The sequence below is a fragment of the Ictalurus punctatus genome, chromosome 20 (genome assembly GCF_001660625.3).
Source record: "Ictalurus punctatus breed USDA103 chromosome 20, Coco_2.0, whole genome shotgun sequence".
NCBI classification, from domain to species: domain Eukaryota; kingdom Metazoa; phylum Chordata; class Actinopteri; order Siluriformes; family Ictaluridae; genus Ictalurus; species Ictalurus punctatus.
Window position 1 is genome coordinate 4,510,378 of NC_030435.2, and position 22,467 is coordinate 4,532,844.

The window sequence follows — 22,467 nt, forward strand, 5'->3', positions numbered from 1 at the left end:
GGTGCACTACACCACTCTGCTAGGGAGTTCAGACTAGGTGATCAGATCACAAGTGGAAAATGCTATACCAGGGGCTGCGTCTTACTAGCATGCATCCATGGAAGTCCCTGGAGCCTATCCCAGGGGACTCCAGGGCACAAGGCAGGAGACACACTTGATGGGGTGACAACTCATCACAGGGCACAATCACACACCCATTCACACAATATGGATAGCCTACAATGCATGTCTTTGGACTGGTGAGGAAACTGGAGAAAACCACCAAAGCACAGGGAGAACATGCAAACTCAGCTCACACAAGGCAGAGGCAGGATTTGAACCCGCAACCCCAGAAGTGCAAGGCATATTTTGAATCGTCTTGCTTTTCAATAGGAACAGAACGTACCTGTCTGGAAGCCAGAAAAGAAAGAGAAAACAAGAAGAAGATGAAGCAGAACTGTGGTAAGTGGTGGAGATAATCTAATAATGAAACAATTAAAAAAGGTAATGGACACCGCCGTGATCAACAGTGTTCTGTGAAAGAAGAGGTGCTAGTAATGTATTCAAAAAAATACACTCACCAAAGCAGACGAGAAGAGATGAGGTAAGACAAGGCTATCTCCAACTTTAGAGGACTGGAAACCTGCAGCTCAGAATATAGCCACAAACTTCGGAGTGGATACCTCCAAATGCTATACACTCTGTCGTATTGTGATTCAGGGATTGTTCGTGATGGAATATATTGTATAATGTGATTTCTGCTGTGATAAAATGATCAAGCAGAGCCATTTTAATCCAAAATTGGCTGAAAAATTGTGATAAATATAAATATTTGTGTTTTTTCAATAATGACCTAAATAATCATAGTTGGGTTTTTTTTTTTGCCAGACATACACACTTTAACTCACACTTTAACTCACACTTTATTATTTAAGTGTGTACCTCAGATTCAGTTTAAACACACACTATTGACTTCACCAGAAAGCAAGCAACTTCTGTATCGTTACATTAGCCAAGTGGCTGAATACACAGTTTCACATGGGGTACTCCGTGAAAAGAGGCACACACATTTCTTCTCAATAATGTACAACAATGTCATAAGGTCATAAATAAAGGCACAATAAACACATACACACATGAAACATGCACAAGGTATTTGCACAAAAGTTCATATTTACAGCAGTGGATCTTATCACATGCAGTGAAACTTATTCAGTAAACATGCTTGACGAATTGTGAAAGTTTGAATAGAAACATTTTTGAAAACATAGACACGTGAAACCATATCAGAGAGAATGATGTTATGGTTTAGTTGGAGCTTTGCAGAATTCTCATTTTAATGCAATGGTTCTGAGATAATTTATTAATATAATAAAATGAAGTCAAGATATGTTTGGTGTTTTGCAATTTAGCAATCGCTTGTAAGCTAGCTACTGAGTAAAAGTTAGGTAAGCTTTTACTCACTAGGTTGCTTGGAATGTGAGCTTTTTCTTGCTAGGTTAGCTTTCACACACTAGTTAACTTTCACGTTTAGGTAGGTTTGTACATATTAGCTTGCTTCTGAATTTAAATGAGTTGTAGCTCATGGGGCTAGTTTTCACTTAATGGTTGAAACCATTCGAGTGTGTATACCAGGGTCGTTAGCTGGACTGTTAACCATCGGGACTGAGCCCAGATTCTTCTGCATAAAAAACCTTGTATTTCTAAATAGACTGTCCCCATGCATTTTTTTCTTGCATGTAAGGGCCAATTGCTTAAAAAATATGAAAATTGGACAAAAAGTTTTGATCGATCATTTATCAGGACTACCAGGCCGATAAAATATAAAACTTTTTGTCTATCTAACCTGAGATTAGGCTAGTTTGGTGTCACTAGCCAAGTGGTTGTATAACTAAGCTATCATTGTATGGGTTTAGATGCTACAGTGCCATGGAACGCATGTTAGCAGTCCTAAAGCTCTGCTCATATCATATTCACGTAACTTGGAACTCATATAGACATTTAAACACCTGGCTCAGCATGAGAGGATGTTAGTGTTTCAGTTTCAATCCCTTAACGGGTAAAAATCAGTATGTATCCATTTCCCCCTCACAATAACTGACTGTGTGAGCCAGCATTTGGCAGAATTGAGACCTGTCAACCAATTCCACGTATTTTCCTGTAAACCTGGTCTGACTGGTCTTGCAGATAAAATACAACACTCCACAAATTTACAACACTACCGTCTTCTTTTACTGACAATCAGTTACATTGTGACAAACCGCTCCAAGTGGAGAATTATTCGGAGCTAAAGATAAAATCTTCAGCGCTACAGCCCCAATGTCTAGGCCAGGTTATGCCCCTGGTGTATACATTGTATTTGATGCATACAATGTGGGAAGTGACAAGAAATGTCAACCTTGTGATTGTTGAAGGACAGGCTTATGTAGATTTACCCAAGAGCAGCTCCATTCACTTCACATTGAAAGGGTAGACATTGTGGTCAAATTCATATAGACATTGGCAAGTGAGCGGACTTTGACAGGATATGGTGAATACAAAACTAATATGAACGTTATTAGAGAACATGGCTCATTTATACATACGTCCTCTGGTTTTCTCTGATTTTTAGCTGGGATTTTGGGGGCTTTTGGAACCCTCATTTAGATTGTCATTGGACTCATGTTTGTGTTTGATACTACACTATACTGGTAGCTTATTTTTTTTTTTTTCTTAATGGATTGAGTGTTTTATTGATTATTAACTCTGTATCCTTAGTTTGAGGCCAAGCATCACGGTGGCAGTGTTGTTTTTAATAGTACAGCCAGTCCGGTCATCTTAACACAACCTCATCAAGCTCTGTGAGGAGATAAATAAAGAGGTCAGATAGCGAGAGATAGAGAGAGAGAGAGATATAGAGAAAGAGGTGTCCATCCATCCCTTTCTCCATGTTCCAATAGGAGACATGGTGGAGCATCTCTAATGGAAATATTGGACACATTGACTGTTTGGATGAAGAGAGTAGGCAGGAGTTAGAGCTGCCAATGCCTAATGTCCATGACGAGGATTTGAAAAGCGCACAATTGCTCTACTGCATTAATTATATTTCCTCAGACCAGAAGGGATTTCCAACACAGATCATAAAGACAAAGCTTCAGATCTTCAGAGATCTCAGTGTTCTCATTTTTTTTCTCCATTTTCTGTCCACACAAAATACCAAAATGCCCTTCACAATGCTCACTTTCCTTCTACTCGTTCCGGACTCCTCCACCAAGAATTTCCTCTCATGCCCTAAATGGCTGTTTTTACAAGAAGCAAATTGACATGGAAACCAGGCTGGGGAAATCACATCACGTGAGGACAGGCACGAATATTAGGGCAAAAGATTGTATACTGTACATACTGCATAAGGGAGGATTTATATACATATAGTAGTTTAATTGTCTTTCATGGTCCTTAGCCCAGGTCAGGATTTATTATGTTGAGAAAGAAAATGCTCTTTTTCCTTTTGACATGCAGTGAGTATCCATTAAACGCTGGTACAGTTGGTGATCGGTGGCATCTCAGCTTTGCTGCGTACTCCCTTAACGTTGTTGGATGGAGATCCCCCTTTGCTCTGGCACTTGAACACTTGCTTGTATGCCTTCCGGAAATTTTCAGAGAGGAAAGCGTAGATGATGGGGTTCACAGAAGAGTTGCTGTAGGCCAGGCAGTGCGCAATGACGCGGAACGTAAAAGAGGCTTGGTTCAAAGGGAATGAGCCAAACTCCACCCACAAATGGACGATGTGATGAGGAAGCCAGGAGAGGCAGAACACCACCACAACCACCAACACTGTCTGTGCCGTCTGAGAAAATAACACACATACACAGATTTAACAATCAATACAAAAATTCCTGTCTTCAACTTGGCGCTGATCTATCAAGATGGACCCAAAACCCCTTCCTGTGCTTGGGGAAAAGGCATGGAATGAACACAAAGCCATCCAGTGAAATCAGGTAAAATGTTGCAGTTCATTTAGCAGCCACGGGAACACTGTAAACATTTCAGAAAATTTATTTTTTACCCCATTTTCTTCTAATTTTTCCATTGGTAATTACCATCAACTACCCAGTTCTTCCATATCATACAACAGTTACCAACTAGGTGGGGGAGAGGGGGGGCTTCCTCCAAGTAGAACTTCCAGGACACTCTGCAGGTTTCTATAAACAAGAGATCACAGAAGGATATGATTGCCTAATAGCTATGGATCAAAGGCTATAATTTGCTAATGGCCATGTGACACCACTTGAGAGCCAGAAAAAAAAAACTGTGTTGTTTAGTATGAAAGCCGTCACAAAAGAAAAAAAACCCTATCAGTATCTCATGATGCGTTTTTTTGTGAAAAGCATTTTGTTATAATAAGAAAAGCATCTTATTATTATGCCATATATATATCATAAAAACAGGCTTCATGGTTACCATGGAAATATGAAAAGGTACAATACTGTGTATTTTCAGAGTGTCAACAAGGCTTTTGGTTTCACAGAACAACAAAGTCACTGAATCGTATAAAATGGATGAAGGCATCTGAATAAATGTAATTTAATGAATGATTAGTTGCTACAAATGGAGTTATTATGGTAATTTATGGTTATTGACTACAAAATTAGCTACGCAATTAGCTTAAAAATGGCTTTGTTTGCGTCTGGATTAATGAAGTGCACGGGTGCTGGATGGTATTAGAATCGGAAAACAAAACAAAAAAACAAAATAAAAACAGGGCTCCCAGGTGTTCCGTAAAAAAGCAAAAAAAAAATTTATTATTTTTTGAGACATGGTAAGTACCTGGAAAATTTGAATAGTGAGGTCTTATATTTCCTATATTTTAAAAAATAATAAATAAATAAATCCACAGAGATTAGCTTTCGTTTAGCGTATTGTCAGCGGAGGGGAGGGTAAAACAATGGGAAAAATATATCCTAAAATAAGCTGCTATACTTTTATAGCCGGACAAGTGATCACTATATTTCAGTGAGGAGGTCAGAGCTCTGGCTGAAGCCATCAGGCTCTTAAACAATCAATGATAGCATAATTTACACAGCCATCCTATTAGCACACCACTTTGCACATTGCACACTGCATCCTGAAAGTACATATACATATTACGCTGCATAGACTTGATATTGCATATACATTTGTATATTTTGTTTAAATGTTATATGTTAATATATGGATTTCTCAGTGGAGCTACCATAATAATTTCAGTATGCAGGTTTCCATGTGTCAGCTGTGCAAATGACAAATAAAAGACGTGACTTTGTATTTATATTGGTGTGCCTAGTAAAATGAAGCTAAATAAACACATTAACTATGTCCACTAGATAGTTGGTAGTTAGTTGCCTCATAAAAGATGTTTTTGTTAGCCCTTTATACATTCAAATTTAACTTCAAGTATGTCAAATTCAATACCTTGACCATGCCTAAACTCATTTACAGTACGGGAAATAAGTATTGGATGCATCAACATCAGTATTAACTCAAGAAATACAGAAATATAAAGAATTCACAGCATTAAAGTCCATAAATAAAGTTATGTGTAATAAAGTGGAATGAGACAAGTGGAAATAAGTACTGAACACGCTAAGAAAAAGCAGTTCTCCAAGGCAAGGTAAGGCAAGGCACCAGCTAAAATCCATAAGTAATTACACCCCCTAGCTGTGCAAATTAATATCAGCTGGGTTAGTAAAATGATGGTCTATAAAAAGGCTTTTCGTTACCAAGGTGTCACACAAGAAACATCTCATGATGGGTAAAAGCAAAGAGCTCTCTCAAGACCTTCGGAACCTTGTTATTGCAAAACATATTGATGGAATCGGATACAGATGTATTTCAAAACTTCTGGATCTTCCAGTAAGCACCACTGGGGCCATTATCCACAAGTGGGAGCTACATCACTCCGTCATCAACTGGCCACGCACAGGGGCTCCTCGCAAGATTTCTGACCAGGGAGTCAGAAGAATAATCAGACGTGTAGCACAAGAGCCAAGGACCACTTGGAAAGAGCTCCAACTTCATATAATTGAACGAACGATGAATGGAGTTCCTTTACCGGAAGATTCTTGAGAAGAATCTGCTTCCATCCACCAGGATGATGAAGCTGAGACATGGGTGGACCTTCCAGCAGGACAACGATCCAAAGCATGCAGCAGAGGAAACTCTCAATTGGTTTCTGAGAAAAAAAAATCAAGGCGTTTGATTGGCCCAGTCAATCACCTGTCTTGAATCCAATTGAACAAGATTTAAAGACGATATGTTTAGAAGAATGTACCAAAATCACACCTGAATACTGCGGCAGATTAATTTCATCATACAGGAAGCATCTTGAAGCTGTCATTACAAACAAAGTCTTCTCCACTAAGTATTAAATAAATTTCAGTTAGAGTGTTCAATACTTTTTTCCCCGTGTCATTCCACTTTATTACACATAACTTTATTTAAGGACTTTTATGTTGTCAATTCTTTATATTTCCGGATTTCTTGAGTTAATACTGATGCCTGGTGGAAATTTCATGCGTATAGCCTCATAGGGAATATATTTACTGACAAAAATGTTGATGCGTAAAATACATATTTCCCCCGCTGTAAGTAAATTAATACAGTAATTAACTGGATTCATTCGGCATTCAGTATACGCACAATATTGGTCAACCTAATTCCACGCAAGTCTGGTTTACTTGCTATCTGCGAAACGGCAGACGGAATAAGGATTATTTTTTTTACAATAAGCCAATATTCAAGAAATTCTTATTATTAATAGACATGAAGTCAGAATAATGAGACAATAATTTGAAATTATGAGATATTAACTAGAAATTAAGAGTTCAGTCACAATAATGAGATATTAAGTCAAAATATCTTAAACCAACATAGCTTTTGAAACAATGTCTTAAGTCAAACTAATGAGATTTTACGTTAAAATAATGACACACATCTTGAAATCATGAGTATTAATTCAAAAATAACCCCATATCTTGAATGAATCCATCCATCCATCTTCTATACCGCTTTATCCTTTTCAGGGTCACGGGGAAACCTGGAGCATCAGGGACAAGGCGGGGTACTCCCTGGACAGGGTACCAATCCATCGCAGGGCACAATCACATAGACACTCACACACCCATTCATACACTACGGACACTTTGGACATGCCAATCAGCCTACCATGCATGTCTTTGGACTGGGGGAGGAAACCGGAGTACCCGGAGGAAACCCCCGCAGCACGGGGAGAACATGCAAACTCCACACACACAGGGCCACGACGGGAATCAAACCCCCGACCCTGGATGTGTGCGGTGAACGTGTCGAAATAATGCCATGTCATGAAATAATGAGATATTAAGTCGAAAGAATATAAAATCTTGAAATGCTGAAATTAGGAAATATTTCTAATTTCAATAACAATATAATAATACCTTATAGAGTTCTACCTTAGATACCTTAGAGAGTTATTATGATAAAATATCTTGAAACAACACTGAAGTCAAAAGAACAATACTTAATCTGAATCAGGAAATACTTTTTTTTTTATATACTATTTGTGTTAGAAGGGAGGAATACGAGCATCAAAACAAGTAGATAAATCAGTGAGGCCTGTGTGTGTGTGTGTGTGTGTGTGTGTGTGTGTGTGTGTGTGTGTGTGTGTGTGTTCAATAATTTTATTTTAATTAGCTTGAATCATGACATGACAAAGAAGACAGATGTTTATGGTGGTTTTTAAAAAAATTATTATTAACACAGGTAGAGTTAAAATTCTCTGTCTCTCTGCACTTGTGTGTGCATCTCTATGTGTGTATGTGTGGTGTGTGTGTGTGTGTGTGTGTGTGTATAAAGTCAGATAGGAGCTGAAGTTTCGTAACCGCAGCGATAGTGCCGTTTCCTCAGCTGTATTTAACGGCACAGTTCTCAGAGAACGGAGTGAGTAATGTTCATCTGAACGCTGCTTTTAACCTTCATCAGTCACACTGATAAGCGCGAAACTCCACTTTACTCGGCTCACGGAGGCAGCACACGACTCATTGTAGCAAAATTAATCCAGCACACGACTTAAAAATAAACAAAACCCAAAGGGATGCTTCATCATATCATGTCATTATCTTATTTAACCACTCAGAACAGCACTTTATCATGTTACTGTGAGCGGTTTATCGTTTGTACCACGGAAGACGTGTTCGGTCCGTTAAGTCCGACTGTTAAACCAACATGGAAGATGGTGAAGCTTCAGAAAACGCACTGAGCTTACTATGCATTTTTTTAAAAGGAAAAAAAAAGGGGTCTGTAATGATTGAACAGTTCTAAAATGAACATTCCTCTATGGAGGAAATGATGTAATGATGTATACTGTCCTCAGAAACTACTGGAAAGCCAAGGCCAATTCAGTTTTTTTGCTGTAGACTGAAGACATTTGGGTTTGAGATCAAAAGATGAATATGGATAGAGAGTTTAGAATTTTAGCTTTTATTTTTTGGTATTTATATGTAGATGCGTTAAACAACATCGAACATTGCACATTTTGTATCAGACCACCCAATATTTAGATGAGCAAAAATATTGGAACATGTGACTGACAGGTGTTTCTTGTTACCCAGGTGGGTCCTGTTGGACTGGTTGTTTGAACAATTAATAGCTCTTGGTTTTAGCCTTCAGGTTCACCTGTGAAGACTGCGTTTGTTGTTCAAAAGGATAAGAAATACAGAGATGAGCCACAAAAGTTCTGGAACCCAGATTAACCTCTATAAAAGTGGTGGAAAGGCCAAAGTGGTGAGAAAGAAAGGATCAATACAAGGATCATACAAGCTCATCTGTGAATCATGGTGGAGGAAGTGTCATGGCTGCTTCTGGAACAGGCTCACTAATCTTTATTGATGATATAACTCATAATGGTAGCAGCAGAATGAGTTCAGAGGTTTATAGGAAAATTTTGCCTGACAATTTAAAGAGAAATATATCCAGGAACTTCATCATGCAACAAGACAGCGATCCAAAACACACTGCCAACTCAACAAAGGACTTCATCAGGGGGAAAAAGTGGACGGTTTTAGACTGGCCAAGTCAATCATCTGACCTTAACCCAGTTGAGCAGCATTTCACCTCCTGAAGAGCAGACTGAAGGGAGACACCCTCCGAAACAAACAACAACTGAAACAGACTGCGGTTAAAACCTGGAAAATCATCACAAAAGAAGAAACCAACAGTGTGGTGATGTCAGTGAGTCACAGGCTTGATGCAGTTATGCATCAAATATAAAGTGTTATTTACTTTAATTTAATTCAAGACTTATCTGTTCCTATACATTTGCTTGCCTAAATATTCTGTACTAATACTGATACAAAACGTGCCATGTTTTATGCTGTTTAACTCATCTAGAAGTTAATACCAGGAAATAAAAGCTGTAATCCTAAACTCTCATCTCATGTCCATCTTTTGATCTCAAACCCAAATGGCTTTGGTGTATAGCACAAACAACTGAATTGGCCTTGCCGTTCCAATAGTTTCGGAAGGGACTGTATTTTTATCTTTAAAATACAGGTGGGCTTAACCCTGGTAGCACGTTTGTATAAGCATTATTTCTGTTTTGGTACAAGTAAAAGACTGATGCTGAAACATACCTAACCACACTGGACCTACCTCCACCTTGTTTTGTTTTGTGCACTATAGTAACTTGGGATTCTTCGTTGATTTATTGCTCCCCAAAAACTAATATACGAGTGTCCGAGTTATGTGCTTTTCACTCTATTTTCTGGTCAGAAAAAGTCACTGTGCTGTTTATTGTTCACTGATTTATGGAGTGAGGAAACACTAAAGTGGTTCAATCCTCTGAAGAGATTTTAGTGTCCGGTGTAACTTTTTTTTATCTTTGCAGTTACATTTTACAATCATGACTACCACATAATACTACATGATATAATACATTTTTAATGAGGCAGTATTTAAAACACACAGTAAGCCCAAATGTTGTTCACCAAAGCCCTGAAACGTCCTCTTATTGCACATGGTGTCATAAATAAAGACTAGCTATACAGTATTAGACCAATTCAGTGATGTACAACATAATACAGGTGTGCATCTAAAAGAACATCACCTCGCATCTCAATTGTGTATGTTTTAAAAGATGGATATAATTATTCTATTGTATGCAAAACACCCAAACCCAAATTTGTTTTCAGAGTCAGGTTACGCACCTGCTTAAGTCCATTTCCAGGGCTCGTTCAGAACATGCAGATTGCCAACATGCGATGCATAGTAGGTATGTAGCCTAAAGGATATCTGCATTTTGAAATTATTTTACCTCACACCTTCAGGGTTGGGGGTTCGAATCACAGCTCTGCCCTGTGTGCCTGGAAGTTGCAAGGTTTCCTCGGAGTACTCCAGTTTCCTCCCCCAGTTCAAACTCATGCAATGTAGGCTGTTTGGCATTTCAAAATTGTCCATAGCGTTGAATGTATGTGCGATTGTGCCCTGCGATGGGTTGGCACCCTGTCCAGTGGGCGGCTGTGTCTCAGGTGGTAGAACGGGTTGTCCACTAATCGTAGGGTTGGCGGTTCGATTCCCAACCAACATGACTCCATACCGAAGTGTCCTAGGGCAAGACACTGAACCTCAAGTTGCTCCCGATGGCAAGTTAGCGCCTTGCATGGCAGCTCTGCTACCATTTGTGTGTGAGTGTGTGTGAATGGGTGAATGAGACACAGTGTAAAGCACTTTGAATAAAAGCGCTATATAAGTGCAGACCATTTACCATTTACCCCGTCTGCTCCAAGTTCCTTGGGGCGTTTAGGATAAGCGGAATGGAAAATGGATGGATGGATGTTCGCGTCACGAAGGAGATACTGAAGCAGATGCAAATGCAGTTGAGCTGTTTATTTAAAGGATACTGATGAATGTGAGTCAGAAGACCAGGCAGAGGTCAGGTGATCAGCAAACAACTGGAACGTGGACTATTCAAAACACACAGGACCAGGGAGCAGAACGAGATCAAACACCAGAATATCACTAAACAGAATCAAGTCTTGGTAAAGCCAAGCATGTGTACACTGAGCATTCACTTTGCAAAGAGCACGTGTAGTCTGAATTCAGTATATAGTGGCGGTGGTGATTTATGACAGGTGTGCATGTGCTGTGGGAATTGTAGTCCGGGGTGGCCGTGTTTATAGGCAGCGGTGTGTTCTGGGAAACGGAGTACGTTGCTGGTAACGAAGGCTGACCTGACGCATAGTAATAGAGGTTGGCTTGGTTATAATATATTGCTGCACGTATGAACGTAGCATACAGAGCATTCTAGTTAAAATTTGACACATTGTTATGCAATGTATGATTCAGACATTCAGTGTATAGCGGGTGCTGCAAAAAAAAAGTCGCACGTCAGCTTTTTTTTTGTTCTGTAAGACTGGGTTGAAGAAGAATGGGTTTAAATCTCAGGACAGAATACCAATTTCAGTATTAAATCTCCCCTCCATGCGTAATTGAACTCGGAATACAGACCCGATGTGTGCAAAACGTAGTGATGAGAACATCATGCTTTAGAGATGGCTGTGAATGTTATTTCCAAAATTACTGTACTCCAGGCTGGAAGAATCCTCTCGGGGCTTAAAACCTGAAAATGCAGCCCTAATGGTGCCATTTGCTGTTCCATTTGTGATGCTAAAGAACATAATTAAACCTTTAAAGGAGCATTTAAAAGTCTTACCTTCCTCTTAGATGCCTCTGATTTTTTGGACATGTTCTTCAGCTTTTTGTGTAAGTGGTTTAAAACCTGTAAAAACAAACAAACAAACAAATAAACAAACAAACAAAAAACATACAAAAATCATTTACATCTTTTATACCACAACGTTTTAATCAACTACAAAGCAAATGAGAATAGATAAGAGAAGATTCTTATTCTTAAGAAGGTATTATTATTATTATTATTATTATTATTATTATTATTATTATTGTTGTTGTTGTTGTGTATAATTTAGTAGTCTTTATTGTGTTCACTCACGCTGGCGTAGCAGAAGGAGATGAGCAGCAGCGGCAGAACGTAGCCGAACACGAACGTGCACACCACGTAGATCTTCCTGTCCCGCGCGCTCGGCCACAGCTCCCAGCAGTACGTGTCGTTCTCCTTGGGCTTGATGATGTTCTGGTAATGCGCCACGGGGGCCGCCATGGCCAGCGACAGCGCCCAGATCACGGCGATGGCGCGCACGGCGTGTCGAGCCACGCGCACCCCGGAGCACCTGCGAGAGTGCACGATGGCAACGTAGCGATCCACGGACATGGCGGAGAGCGTGAATATGCTCACGAGCATGGAGACGGTGAAGAAGTAGTGCGTAAACTTACAGAGGAACGCGCCTAGAACCCAGGTGGGCAGCACGTACACGGTGGCCTGGAAGGGCACGCAGAAGAGCAGGTAGGACAGGTCGGCCACGCTCAGGTTCAGGATGAAGATGTTGGTGGTGCCGCGCGGCGCTCCGGGACGTCTGCGCGCCAGCACCGCGATCACCACCGAGTTGCCCAGGACACCCAGAGCGAAGATGAGCGCGAAAGCGAGCAGGGCGACCACGTTGTCCGCCTCGATGCCGAGCGCCAGCTTCCCCGGTGTCGCCACCTCCTCCGTGCCGTTCTCACACCATCCCGCGTTCGGGTCGCTCACACCAGACCGGTTCATCCCTTCCTTTAGGTCCATAAAGTCCACTTTGTCCCACAAACACTGCATGAAACTCGTAGGCGTTTACACTCTCACACACTCTCCGCGCGCAGTTCCCAAATGACTCTCTGTGCGCGCTGATGCTGGTTATGTGCTCATTTCGACTCCAGAAAGTCTCAGTGGATGAAACTCACACGCGCGCGCGCACTCACTCTCTCTCACACACGCACACACACACACACATACACATTCACACTCTATTCACTCCTGAGCATCTGAGGTCTTCTCTTAATCCAGTAAATGAAAAAAAGAACAACTGTTTTAATATATCTAATGTAAGACTAAGTGTCTCGTGGTCTGATGGGGAGAAGATCAGTGCGCTTCGGAGAGACCTGAGAGAGAGAGAGAGACATAGAGAGAGAGAGAGAGAGAGAGAGAGAGAGAGAGAGAGAGAGAAGTGCGCGCTCCCGCTCATAATGGAGCTGCGATGCGCGCTCCCTGCTCCAATTGTATTTGGAGTGATTTGTAGCGAAGAGGAGAGTTATGATTATTCTTATTCATATTCATCAATGTGATACACATGGTGATCATCAGCAACTGAATACATCTCTCTCTCTCTCTCTCTCTCTCTCTCTCAAACACTCAAACAGACACACACACACACACACACACACACACACACAGATACTAAACAATGGCTTATACTTTTCTTTCCTGTATCTCTTCTGTCTTTCTTTCTTTCTTTCTTCTATATAATTCTTTGTCATTTGTTCTCTCTTCTATAGCTTTCTTTCTCACATTCTTCTCTTTCTTTCTTTCTTTCTTTCTTTCTTTTGTTCTTTCTCCCCTATATTTTACTTTCTTTCTTTCTTTCTTTGTTCTATATAATTCTTTCAGTCATTCTTTCTCTCTTCTACCTTTCTTTCTCAGTTTCTTCTATTTCTTTCTTTCTTTCTTACTTTCTTTTGTTCTTTCTCTCCTATATTTCTTTCTTTCTTTCTTTCTTTCTTTCTTTCTTACTTTCTTTCATTTTTCTTTTGTTCTTTCTCTCCTATATATTTTTTCTTTCTTTCTTTCTTTCTTTCTTTCTTTCTTTCTTTCTTTCTTTCTTTCATACTTCTATATCCTTCTATTTATAATACTACATCTTATATACAAGGCTGATTAGATCTCTAAATTGTCAGTTGTAATGGGTGTGTGAATGTGTGTGTGATTGTGCCCTGTGATGGGTTGGCACCATGGATCTTATATACAGGAAGACTACAGTGACTTAAATAATCACACTACTGTGGTGAGCAGAAAAACATCTCAGAATGCACAAAATGCCAAACTCTGAGCTGGATGAGCTACAACAGCAGAAGACCAGATCAGTTTCCACTCCTGCCAGCCAAAAACAGGAATCTGAGGCTACACTGGGCACAGCGTGACCAAAACTACAGATTTGAATATAAAAGAACTGGAAAAGACCAGGTGACATTTTTCCAATCTTCCACCATCCAGTTTCAGTGAACCTGTGGCGAACCTGTGCTATTCTTTCAGGGAGCCAAGAATTCCTAGCTATGGCCCTGTCTCCAAGATGAAGCGCGGGATGGCGAAATTAGCATGAAATCTTTGGACGTTTTTGAGCGGAGTGTGCAGATGAAGAGCTGAGAGAGCTGCGCAGACAAAAGGACTAAAGCGCTGCTAGATTGTTCACTTTTACTACAGATGAATTGAGGGCTAAGTCCAACTCCACCACTATCAGGAGGTAGTCGAATGGCATTGTTAACCAACGAATAGACCGTGTCTATGAAAGAGTCCTATTACAAAAGAAATCTTTTACGCCATTGAAGATCACATGCTAATTATGAATATTCATATGCAAGTCGTTCATGGTGGATTTTTCCTTTAAGAGCCCTTTGGACTGGTCATTAGCATTTGGCCCTGACTCAGCGCCAGCTTCAGTTCAAGTTCAGACCGTATTATTAGCGTTAGTTTATGCAGTTGTAATTGTAACAAAGAGGAAAAGAACTGCCAAAAGTCCTGCTGCGGCATCTTGGCTAACAGACCATAACTCATGCTTTTTGGATCCAGGTTCGTAAATTAGCCTACTTTACAAAAGCAATAAATTAAGCAGTAAACAACGGTGGTGGCAGCATGGGGAAGTTTTCACTGGTTATTATTTCAGTTCACTGAGATAACACTTGTTCCTGTTTATATATATAGAAGTCAGTGAAGTCAGTTTCCATTTACAAGAGTTAATAAAACTTCTAAACTACTCCTTGTACTGTATTTTGCTAGGATTTAAAAAAAAAAAAAGCAAAATCACACTTGGAAAGGAATAGATCTGTAAACAATTCATTAACTTCTTTTACTACCAGAAGACAAAAAATGGAATTTGCACCTGTTTTAGGGGTACCCATGTTCAGCATTGAATTTATGTATGATGTCACACTTCACAGTAGTGGTTAATGGCTCATAAGTATTTTTTTTTTTACCTAGCCTATATATTTAAATGTTATTGATGAGTTTCATTGCATGGTCTGCGTGTCTCAGTTTAATGAGTCTTTAGTGGTCACATATACATATGCACAGTGAAATTCTTTTCTTCGCATACCCCAGCATGTTAGGAAGGTGGGATCAGGACGCAGGGTCAGCCATGATACAGCGCCCCTAGAGCAGAGAGGGTTAAGGGCCTTGCTCAAGGGCCCAACAGTGGCAGCTTGGCAGTGCTAGGGCTTTAGCCCCCGAGCTTCCAGTTAGTAACCCAGAGCCTTAACCACCAAGCCACCGCTGCCTCAATTCTGAAAGTTGGTGTCACGATGTACCGGAACAGAATTGTTTTGTGTTTGTTGAATGTGTTGTTTCGAGCATTCCTAATCAGCCTGCCTTTCACCCTCACTCTCTCTCTCGGTTCTTCTTCTTCCTTTTATTATCTGGTAGAATAGACGTCTTTAGTTCTTACGTCAGTCAAACCTATGTAATTGTCATGGTTATGGAGAGTCGGAGACGGATGCACGTGCAGAGTTGAAGTTTTAATTAAGATGAGAACAAAACATAAAAAGACAATACATACAAGACAAAAGAGAATAACCTGACAACAGAAGACAAACAAAGCAAGACCAAGAGTGCAGTGCAAACAGTGATTATATACACACATGTACTCATTAACAGGAATAAGGATCAGGTGCAGGTGGTCATGTGACAGTGATGCAGAGGTGCAGTGGCTGCTGGGAACTGAAGTCCAGAATTCCCTGCGGCAATTCATGACAGAACCCACCCTTAACGTGCGGCTCCAGAAGCGGGTAATAAGTTCGGTAGGGGTTCTGGATACCCAGATCAGAGGACCGTAAGTGTCTCAGAATTCCCATGAGTGTCATCTCTTGCAGGGCCATAACGAGGACACCTGACATGTTTTCTGGGGTACAGACATCCTCAGTCAAGCAGTAAGACAGAGCAACATCCTCAGCTGAGCAGGAAGGCGGAGCGATGTCCTCAGCAGAGTAAGATAGAAGAGCGATATCTGAAGAGGAGCCTGACGTACGTGGCAGGGCAGGAAGGCATACAGAGCTCTTGGCTGAACCGGGAGACGGAGCAGTGGACGTGTTTTCTGGGGTACAGATGCGGGACCAAACGTCACTGTTGGTGTAATGTTTTTACGGTGATGTGCAGTGCCGTTTCTTCTCCAAACATGGTGTGTAGTATGAAAGCCAAAAAGTTCAATTTTGCTCTAGTCTGACCAGACTACACTCTCCCAGCATTTCATAGGCTTGTCCAATTGATTTGTAGCAAACTTTAAATGAGCTTCGACATGCCTTTTCTTTAGTAATGGAGTCTTGCGCGGTGAGCGTGCATAGAGGCCATGGCGGTGGAGTGCATTGCCTATAGTTTTCTCTGTGATGATGGTACCTATTGCCTCCAAGTGTTTCTGGAGTGCTTTCTGAGTGGTCCTTGGCTCTTGGGCTACACTTCTGACTATTCTTCTGACTCCCTGGTCATGAATCTTGCGAGGAGCTCCTGTGCGTGGCCGGTTGATGATGGAGTGATGTAGCTCCCACTTGTGGATAATGGCCCCAATGGTGCTTACTGGAAGATCCAGAAGTTTTGAAATACGTCTGTATCCGATTCCATCAATATGTTTTGCAATAACAAGGTTCTGAAGGGCTTGAGAGAGCTCATTGCTTTTACCCATCGTGAGATGTTTCTTGTGTGACCCCTTGGTAACGAAAAGCCTTTTTATAGACCATCAATTTACTAACCCAGCTGATATTAATTTGCACAGCTAGGGGGTATAATTACTTACGGATTTCATCTGGTTCCTTGCCTTACCTTGCCTCGGAGAACTGCTTTTTCTTAACGTGTTCATTACTTTTTTCCCGTGTCATTGCTCTTTATTACACATAACTTTATTTATGGATTTTAATGTTGTGAATTCTTTATATTTCCAGATTTCTTGAGTTAATACTGATGTCTGGTGAACATTTCATGTGAATAGCCTCACTGGAAATATATTTACTGAAAAAAATGTTGACGCGTCCAATACTTATTTCCCCAACTGTATCTACGTCAATGTAAATTTTATTTTATTTCCTGTTGCAAAATGTCATATTATAATATAAATGTCATATTATTATATAAAATGTCATATGTCATATATTGTCATATTTGCTCAAACTCTGTTGTAGTATTTTAAAAAAAGCTCTCCACTAATCATATTGTCGTAGTAGGAGCAGGAATACATAGCAAGACTTAGTCATGGTCTATACAATCTCGTACTGATTGACACACAAGCTGAATATTAAATTAATTGATGATATTCTATTCCTATCCCACTGATTATGAATGTGTTTGTTTTGGTGATAACTTTCTTTATGGGTTTTACAGCACAGCTTTCCAAAACACAGAGGGAGCAGCCTGCAGTTTTTCTGCATTACATCTACCCACTTCATGAGTACACACACACACACACACACACACACACACACACACAGGTCTCTGAGATACAGATCCACTCCTTTAGCAGTAACGCTGAGCAGAAGGCGATTTAATTAAGCAGCATTTTCACTTCTCCAGCACTGTTTATCACTAATTACTAAGTAAAGGCGATGCTAGTGACTCTGCAAACATCCTCATCTGTCTACCTGCTTTCTCCTTTTCTTCCACATGCTTCTTATTTCTTCTTCTCTTCCTCCTGCTCTTCCTTTTCATCTCTATCTTTCCCCCTACTCCTCATTCATCTTCTTTGCTGATTCCTTTCCCTTATTCTTATTTCTCTCTCTCTCTCTCTCTCTCTCTCTCTCTCTCTCTCTCTCTCTCTCTCTCTCTCTCACTCACTCACTCACTCACTCACTCAAAAAGTGCCATTGATGACGGTAAGACGATCACAGCCCTGTGAGTGTGTGTACTCATGAAGTGAGATGGTGTGTGTGTGTGAGAGAGAGAGAGAGAGAGAGAGAGAGAGAGAGAGAGAGAGACTTAGAGAGAGCGAGAGCTGTGATGCAAACTTCCTGCTGTAACTGGAGGTCATCTGCCAACTGAATGTTTTTATTGTTGTTGTTATTGTTGTTGTTGTTGTTGTTCTTCTTCTTCTTCTTCTTCAACTTCACCTCCTTCTCCTCATCCTCCTCTTCCTTCTTGTTGCTATTGTTGTTGTTCATCTTCTTCTTCATCCTTCTCCTCCTTTTTGTTGTTGTCGTTCTTCTTCTTCTTCTTCTTCTTCAACTTCTCCTCCTCTTCCTCCTCCTTCTCCTCCTTGTTGTTGCTATTGTTCCACTTCTTTTTCTTCTTCTTTGTCTTTGTCTTCTTCTTCCTCAGCTTCTGGTAGTCCCATTTTTTTTTTGCATGTATGTAACCTAATGACTTTATCTGTTCTTATTTATTTATTTATGTATTTTTTTAATGACAACATTTTAGATCTGCTGTAAGTTTCAGTTTATCTAGAAAGCAGCTCAGATCCAAATCCCGTTCAAGCTTTTTTAAATTTATTTATTTTTTCTGGAATGTATCTATAATGTTTTTCTGGAACCTTTTTTCAGATTTTTCTATATGCAATTTACTGGAAATTATAATGCAAATAATAACTTTAGACTGGGGCTGTTAGATTGGGAGCCACTAATAATGATTAGCCAACAATAATGGAAAATAATGGTCATAATTGATATAAATGGAATCTTTTTTCGTACCCGATTTAAATGACTTAAAATGAGTTGTAAAGGGAGTGACGCTTTCTGTTCAGACTCGTTGTCCTCTCTTGCTGAAGGTTGGGTGTGCCGGAGAAAAAACATCTCTTAAAAACACTGGTCATAATCCATGTTTATAATCCTACAATAACATGCTGTCACTGCATTCATCAGCATATGAAACGTGAAGGGCGCACAGTGGCTTAGTGGTTAGCATGTTCGCCTCGCACGTCCAGGGCTGGGGGTTTGAGTCCTGCCGAAGCTCTGTGTTTGGATGTTCTCCCTGTGCTGCTCTGGTTTCCTCTCCCAGTCCAAAGACATGCATGATTGGCATGTCCGCAATGTGTGAATTTATATGTTATTGTGCCCTGAGATGGATTGGCACCCTGTCCAGTGTGAACTCTGCTTTGTGCCCTATGCTCTCTGGGATAGGCCTCAGCTTACGCTGGAGAAAACGTCGAGAGTTTGTGGCTTCACTGCGGATCTTCTGAGCTTTTTGCTAGTGAATTATAATGAACACAGAGCTCCTGAATGCAGCATAGTGAACTCCAAAAGGAAAGGGGAAAAAAAAGACAACGTAATGAAGGTGAATGAGTGCCGGCGTTATGGCAACAAGGAGATCATGCTCATGAGCTCCAGAACGAGAAAGAAAAGCATATTAAAAATTAATACCAGAAGAAGGAGAAGAAATAGAAACAGGAAGTGAACAAACCATGGCGAATGTTAAATAGAAGCAGGACCGAAGGAAAAAAGAGGAGAGGAAAACAGACAAACAGAAGACGGAGAAGAAAGAAGAAAAGGAAAACAGGAAGTAAAAAATGATGAGTAATAAATAGAAGAAGGACTATCATGAGGAGAAGAGATGGAAAAGAGTATAGGAAAAAAGAAGCGCCGAAGAAAGAGAAGAAAGAAGACAAGGAAAGCAGGAAGAGGGGGAGAAGAAGAAGAAGAAGAAGTGGAATGAAAGCCAAAAAAATGAGCAGAAAGTGATGGGGAAGCAAAAGAAAGGGGGAGAGGGAGAGGGAGAATAAAAGAGGAGAGGGAGATAGAGGAGGAGTGTAAAAATGAATAACAAGAGAAAAACAGGCAGACAGAAGAAGGAGATGAAAGAAGGAAAGGAAAACAGGAAGTAAATAAAAGATTATCAATAATAAATAGAAAGGCCATCGTGAGAAGTGATGGATTAAAAAAAAAACCCAGAACAATCCTTTGGAAAAAAAAAAAAGAGCAGAAGAAAGAGAAGAATGAAGACAAGGAACACAAGAACGGGAGAAGGCGAGGCAAAAGATGATGAATGATAAATAGAAGAAGAATCATCCTGAGTAGAAGAAACAGAAAGAAAGGAGCTAGAAGAGGAGGAGAAGAGGTAGAAGAGGTGGAAAGAAAGACCAAAAAATAAATTTGTTGTTTGTTTCGGAGGGTTTCTCCCTTCAGTCTCCTCTTCAGGAGGTGAAATGCAGCTCAATTACATTAAGGTCAGATGATTGACTTGGCCAGTCTAAAACCTTCCACTTTTCCCACCTGATGAAGTCCTTTGTTGAATTAGCAGTGTTTTAGATCATTGTCTTGCTGCATGATGAAGTTCCTCCTGAGTCATTTGGATGCATTTCTCTAGAAACTTGCCAACAGAATATTCCCTCAAAAGTAAATTTCCGAATTCATTCTGCTCCTAAAATCACGAGTTACATCATCAATAAAGATTAGTGAGCCTGTTCCAGAAGCACCCATGCGAGCCCAAGCCATGACACTACCTCCACCATGCTTCATAGATGAGCTTATATGTTTTGGATCATGAGCAGATCCTTTCTGTCTCCATTCTTTGGCTTTTCCATCACTTTGATAGAGGTTAAACTTGGTTCCAGAGTTTTTGTGGCTCATCTGTGTATTTCTTTGTGAATTACATTCTTATGAGTGGTTTGCATCTTGTGGTATGACCTCTATATTTCTGCTCTTGAAGTCATCTTAGAATGGTGGATTGGGATACCTTCACCCCTTCTCTGTGGCGGCTGTTGTTGATGTCACTGATTGTTGTTTTGGGGTTTTTCTTCACAGCTCTCACCATGTTTCTGTAATCAGCTGTTGTTAAAACAGCCAACCTGCTATATGTCTTGCTGTTAGTACACCAATGGTTTCTTTCTTTTTCAAGACAATTCAAATTGCTGTATTGGCTATTCCCAATGTTTGTGCAATGCTTCTGATTGATTTCCAATTGACTTGCTTTTCTCCCATAGACAGCTCTCTGATCTTCACGTTGGCTTATCCTGTTTAACAACAAATGCAGTCTTCACAGGTGAAACTGAAGGCTAAAACCAAGAGTAGATGTTCAGAGCTATTCATTGTTGAAACATTCAGTCTAACAGGACACACCTGAGTAAAAGGAAACACGTCATGTGTTCCAATATTTTTGTTCGTCTACAAATTGGGTGGTCTGATACAAAATGTGCTGTGTTCTATGCTGTTTAACACGTCTAGATGTAAATACCAGGAAATAAAAGATTAAATCCTAAACTCTCGTCTCATATCCATCTTTTGATCTCAAAAGCAAATGTCTTCAGTCTACAGCAAAAACAAATGAATTGGCCTTGGCGTTCCAATAGTCTCAAAGGGGAGTTCAACGTGAAGAATGAAAAATAGAAGCGCGGAAGAAAGCAAGCAAAAACTGAATAATTAAAGGAAATGCCTTCAAGTCAAAATGATAATTAACACCGTGGGAATTGATTCATCTTTTTAGTGAATCTCCTTTATGAAAAAAAATAAGTTCCTTTTTTTTGAGTAATTTTACTGATATGAAATAAGATCAGTCCAGCGGAATTTTAAATCCTATCATTATTTTTATTGCTTTCCAAAAAAAGTCATACACATGAAGCAATACCAATAAAAAAGAAGAAGAAAAAGAAGAAGAAGAACGCAAAATAAAGAATTAAAGAAAAAGACGAAGTAGAAAAAAGAGGAAAGAGTCAAATATGATGAATGGTAAAAAGAAGAAGCATCATGAGGAGAAGAGAAGAAGAACAGAAAGCGGAGAAAAGGATGAATGAAAAGCAGGAAATGGAGCAGAAAATAGTGGCGAGGTAAAAGAAGGGGGAGTTAAAGTATGAGAAGAAAGAAGAGGAGAGAAAAAAGAAGAGCAGAAGAAAGAGAAGAAAGACAAAAAAAGCCAGATGAGGAGAAGAAGAAGTGAAAGATGGTGAAGAAGAAGGATTAAAAAAAAGGATATAGGGAAAGGGAACAAAAAAGACAATGGAAGGAGGAGAAAGCAGAAGGAGGAGATGAAGAAGAAAAAATACAAGGGGGAGGAAAAGAAGAAGAAGAAGTAGAAGAAGAAGAAGAAGAACAAGAAGAATGATTTTATATTAAAGAGAAGAAAAAATGAAAGAGAAATAAGGACGTGAAGAAAAAGAAGGAATGACAAAAGAGAAAATGAGAAGGAAATGATAGAAATAAGGAAATATAAATGAAGACACAGAAAGAAAGGCTAAAAGGCAGAGGAAGAGGAGACAAAGAAGAAGGATAGAAATACGGACAATTTAAAAACAGAAAACCAATAGAGCATAATGAAGAGAATGGAATTTTATAAAATAGTCACAAACAAAATAGATGGAGAATAAGGAGTTGCCATGGGAACCAGAAACACAATCCTGAAGAGCCATAAAGGGGGACAGGAAAAGGATCTTGGACTCT

The 22,467-nt window shown here is 40.0% G+C and overlaps 1 protein-coding gene across 2 annotated transcripts; it reads right to left on the reverse strand.

The window, feature by feature from the left end:
- Window positions 1-867: 867 nt before the first annotated feature.
- On the reverse strand, window positions 868-12,821 carry LOC108280242 (galanin receptor type 1). 2 transcript variants are annotated; one of them, XM_017495086.3, is made up of 3 exons: window positions 11,981-12,821; window positions 11,684-11,749; window positions 868-3,805 (listed from the first exon to the last, which is right to left on the reverse strand). In XM_017495086.3, the coding sequence occupies exons 1-3, from the start codon at window positions 12,695-12,697 to the stop codon at window positions 3,488-3,490; spliced, it is 1,101 nt and encodes a 366-aa protein (XP_017350575.1). In that variant the 5' UTR covers window positions 12,698-12,821; the 3' UTR covers window positions 868-3,487. The 2 variants fall into 2 exon arrangements, with proteins under 2 accessions (XP_017350575.1, XP_017350576.1); XM_017495087.3 differs by lacking the exon at window positions 868-3,805 and adding an exon at window positions 8,470-10,934 and having other exon boundaries at window positions 11,981-12,818.
- Window positions 12,822-22,467: the final 9,646 nt, after the last annotated feature.

Bases quoted from the DNA above. Each gene is read 5' to 3' on its own strand.
- LOC108280242 (XM_017495086.3), bottom strand. From the start codon at position 12,697: ATGCAGTGTTTGTGGGACAAAGTGGACTTTATGGACCTAAAGGAAGGG. The intron at 11,750-11,980 runs GTGAGTGAACAC...TTGTTTTTACAG, and splicing joins TCTCCTTCTGCTACGCCAGC to GTTTTAAACCACTTACACAA. The intron at 3,806-11,683 runs GTAAGACTTTTA...TTATTTTCTCAG, and splicing joins CAGAGGCATCTAAGAGGAAG to ACGGCACAGACAGTGTTGGT.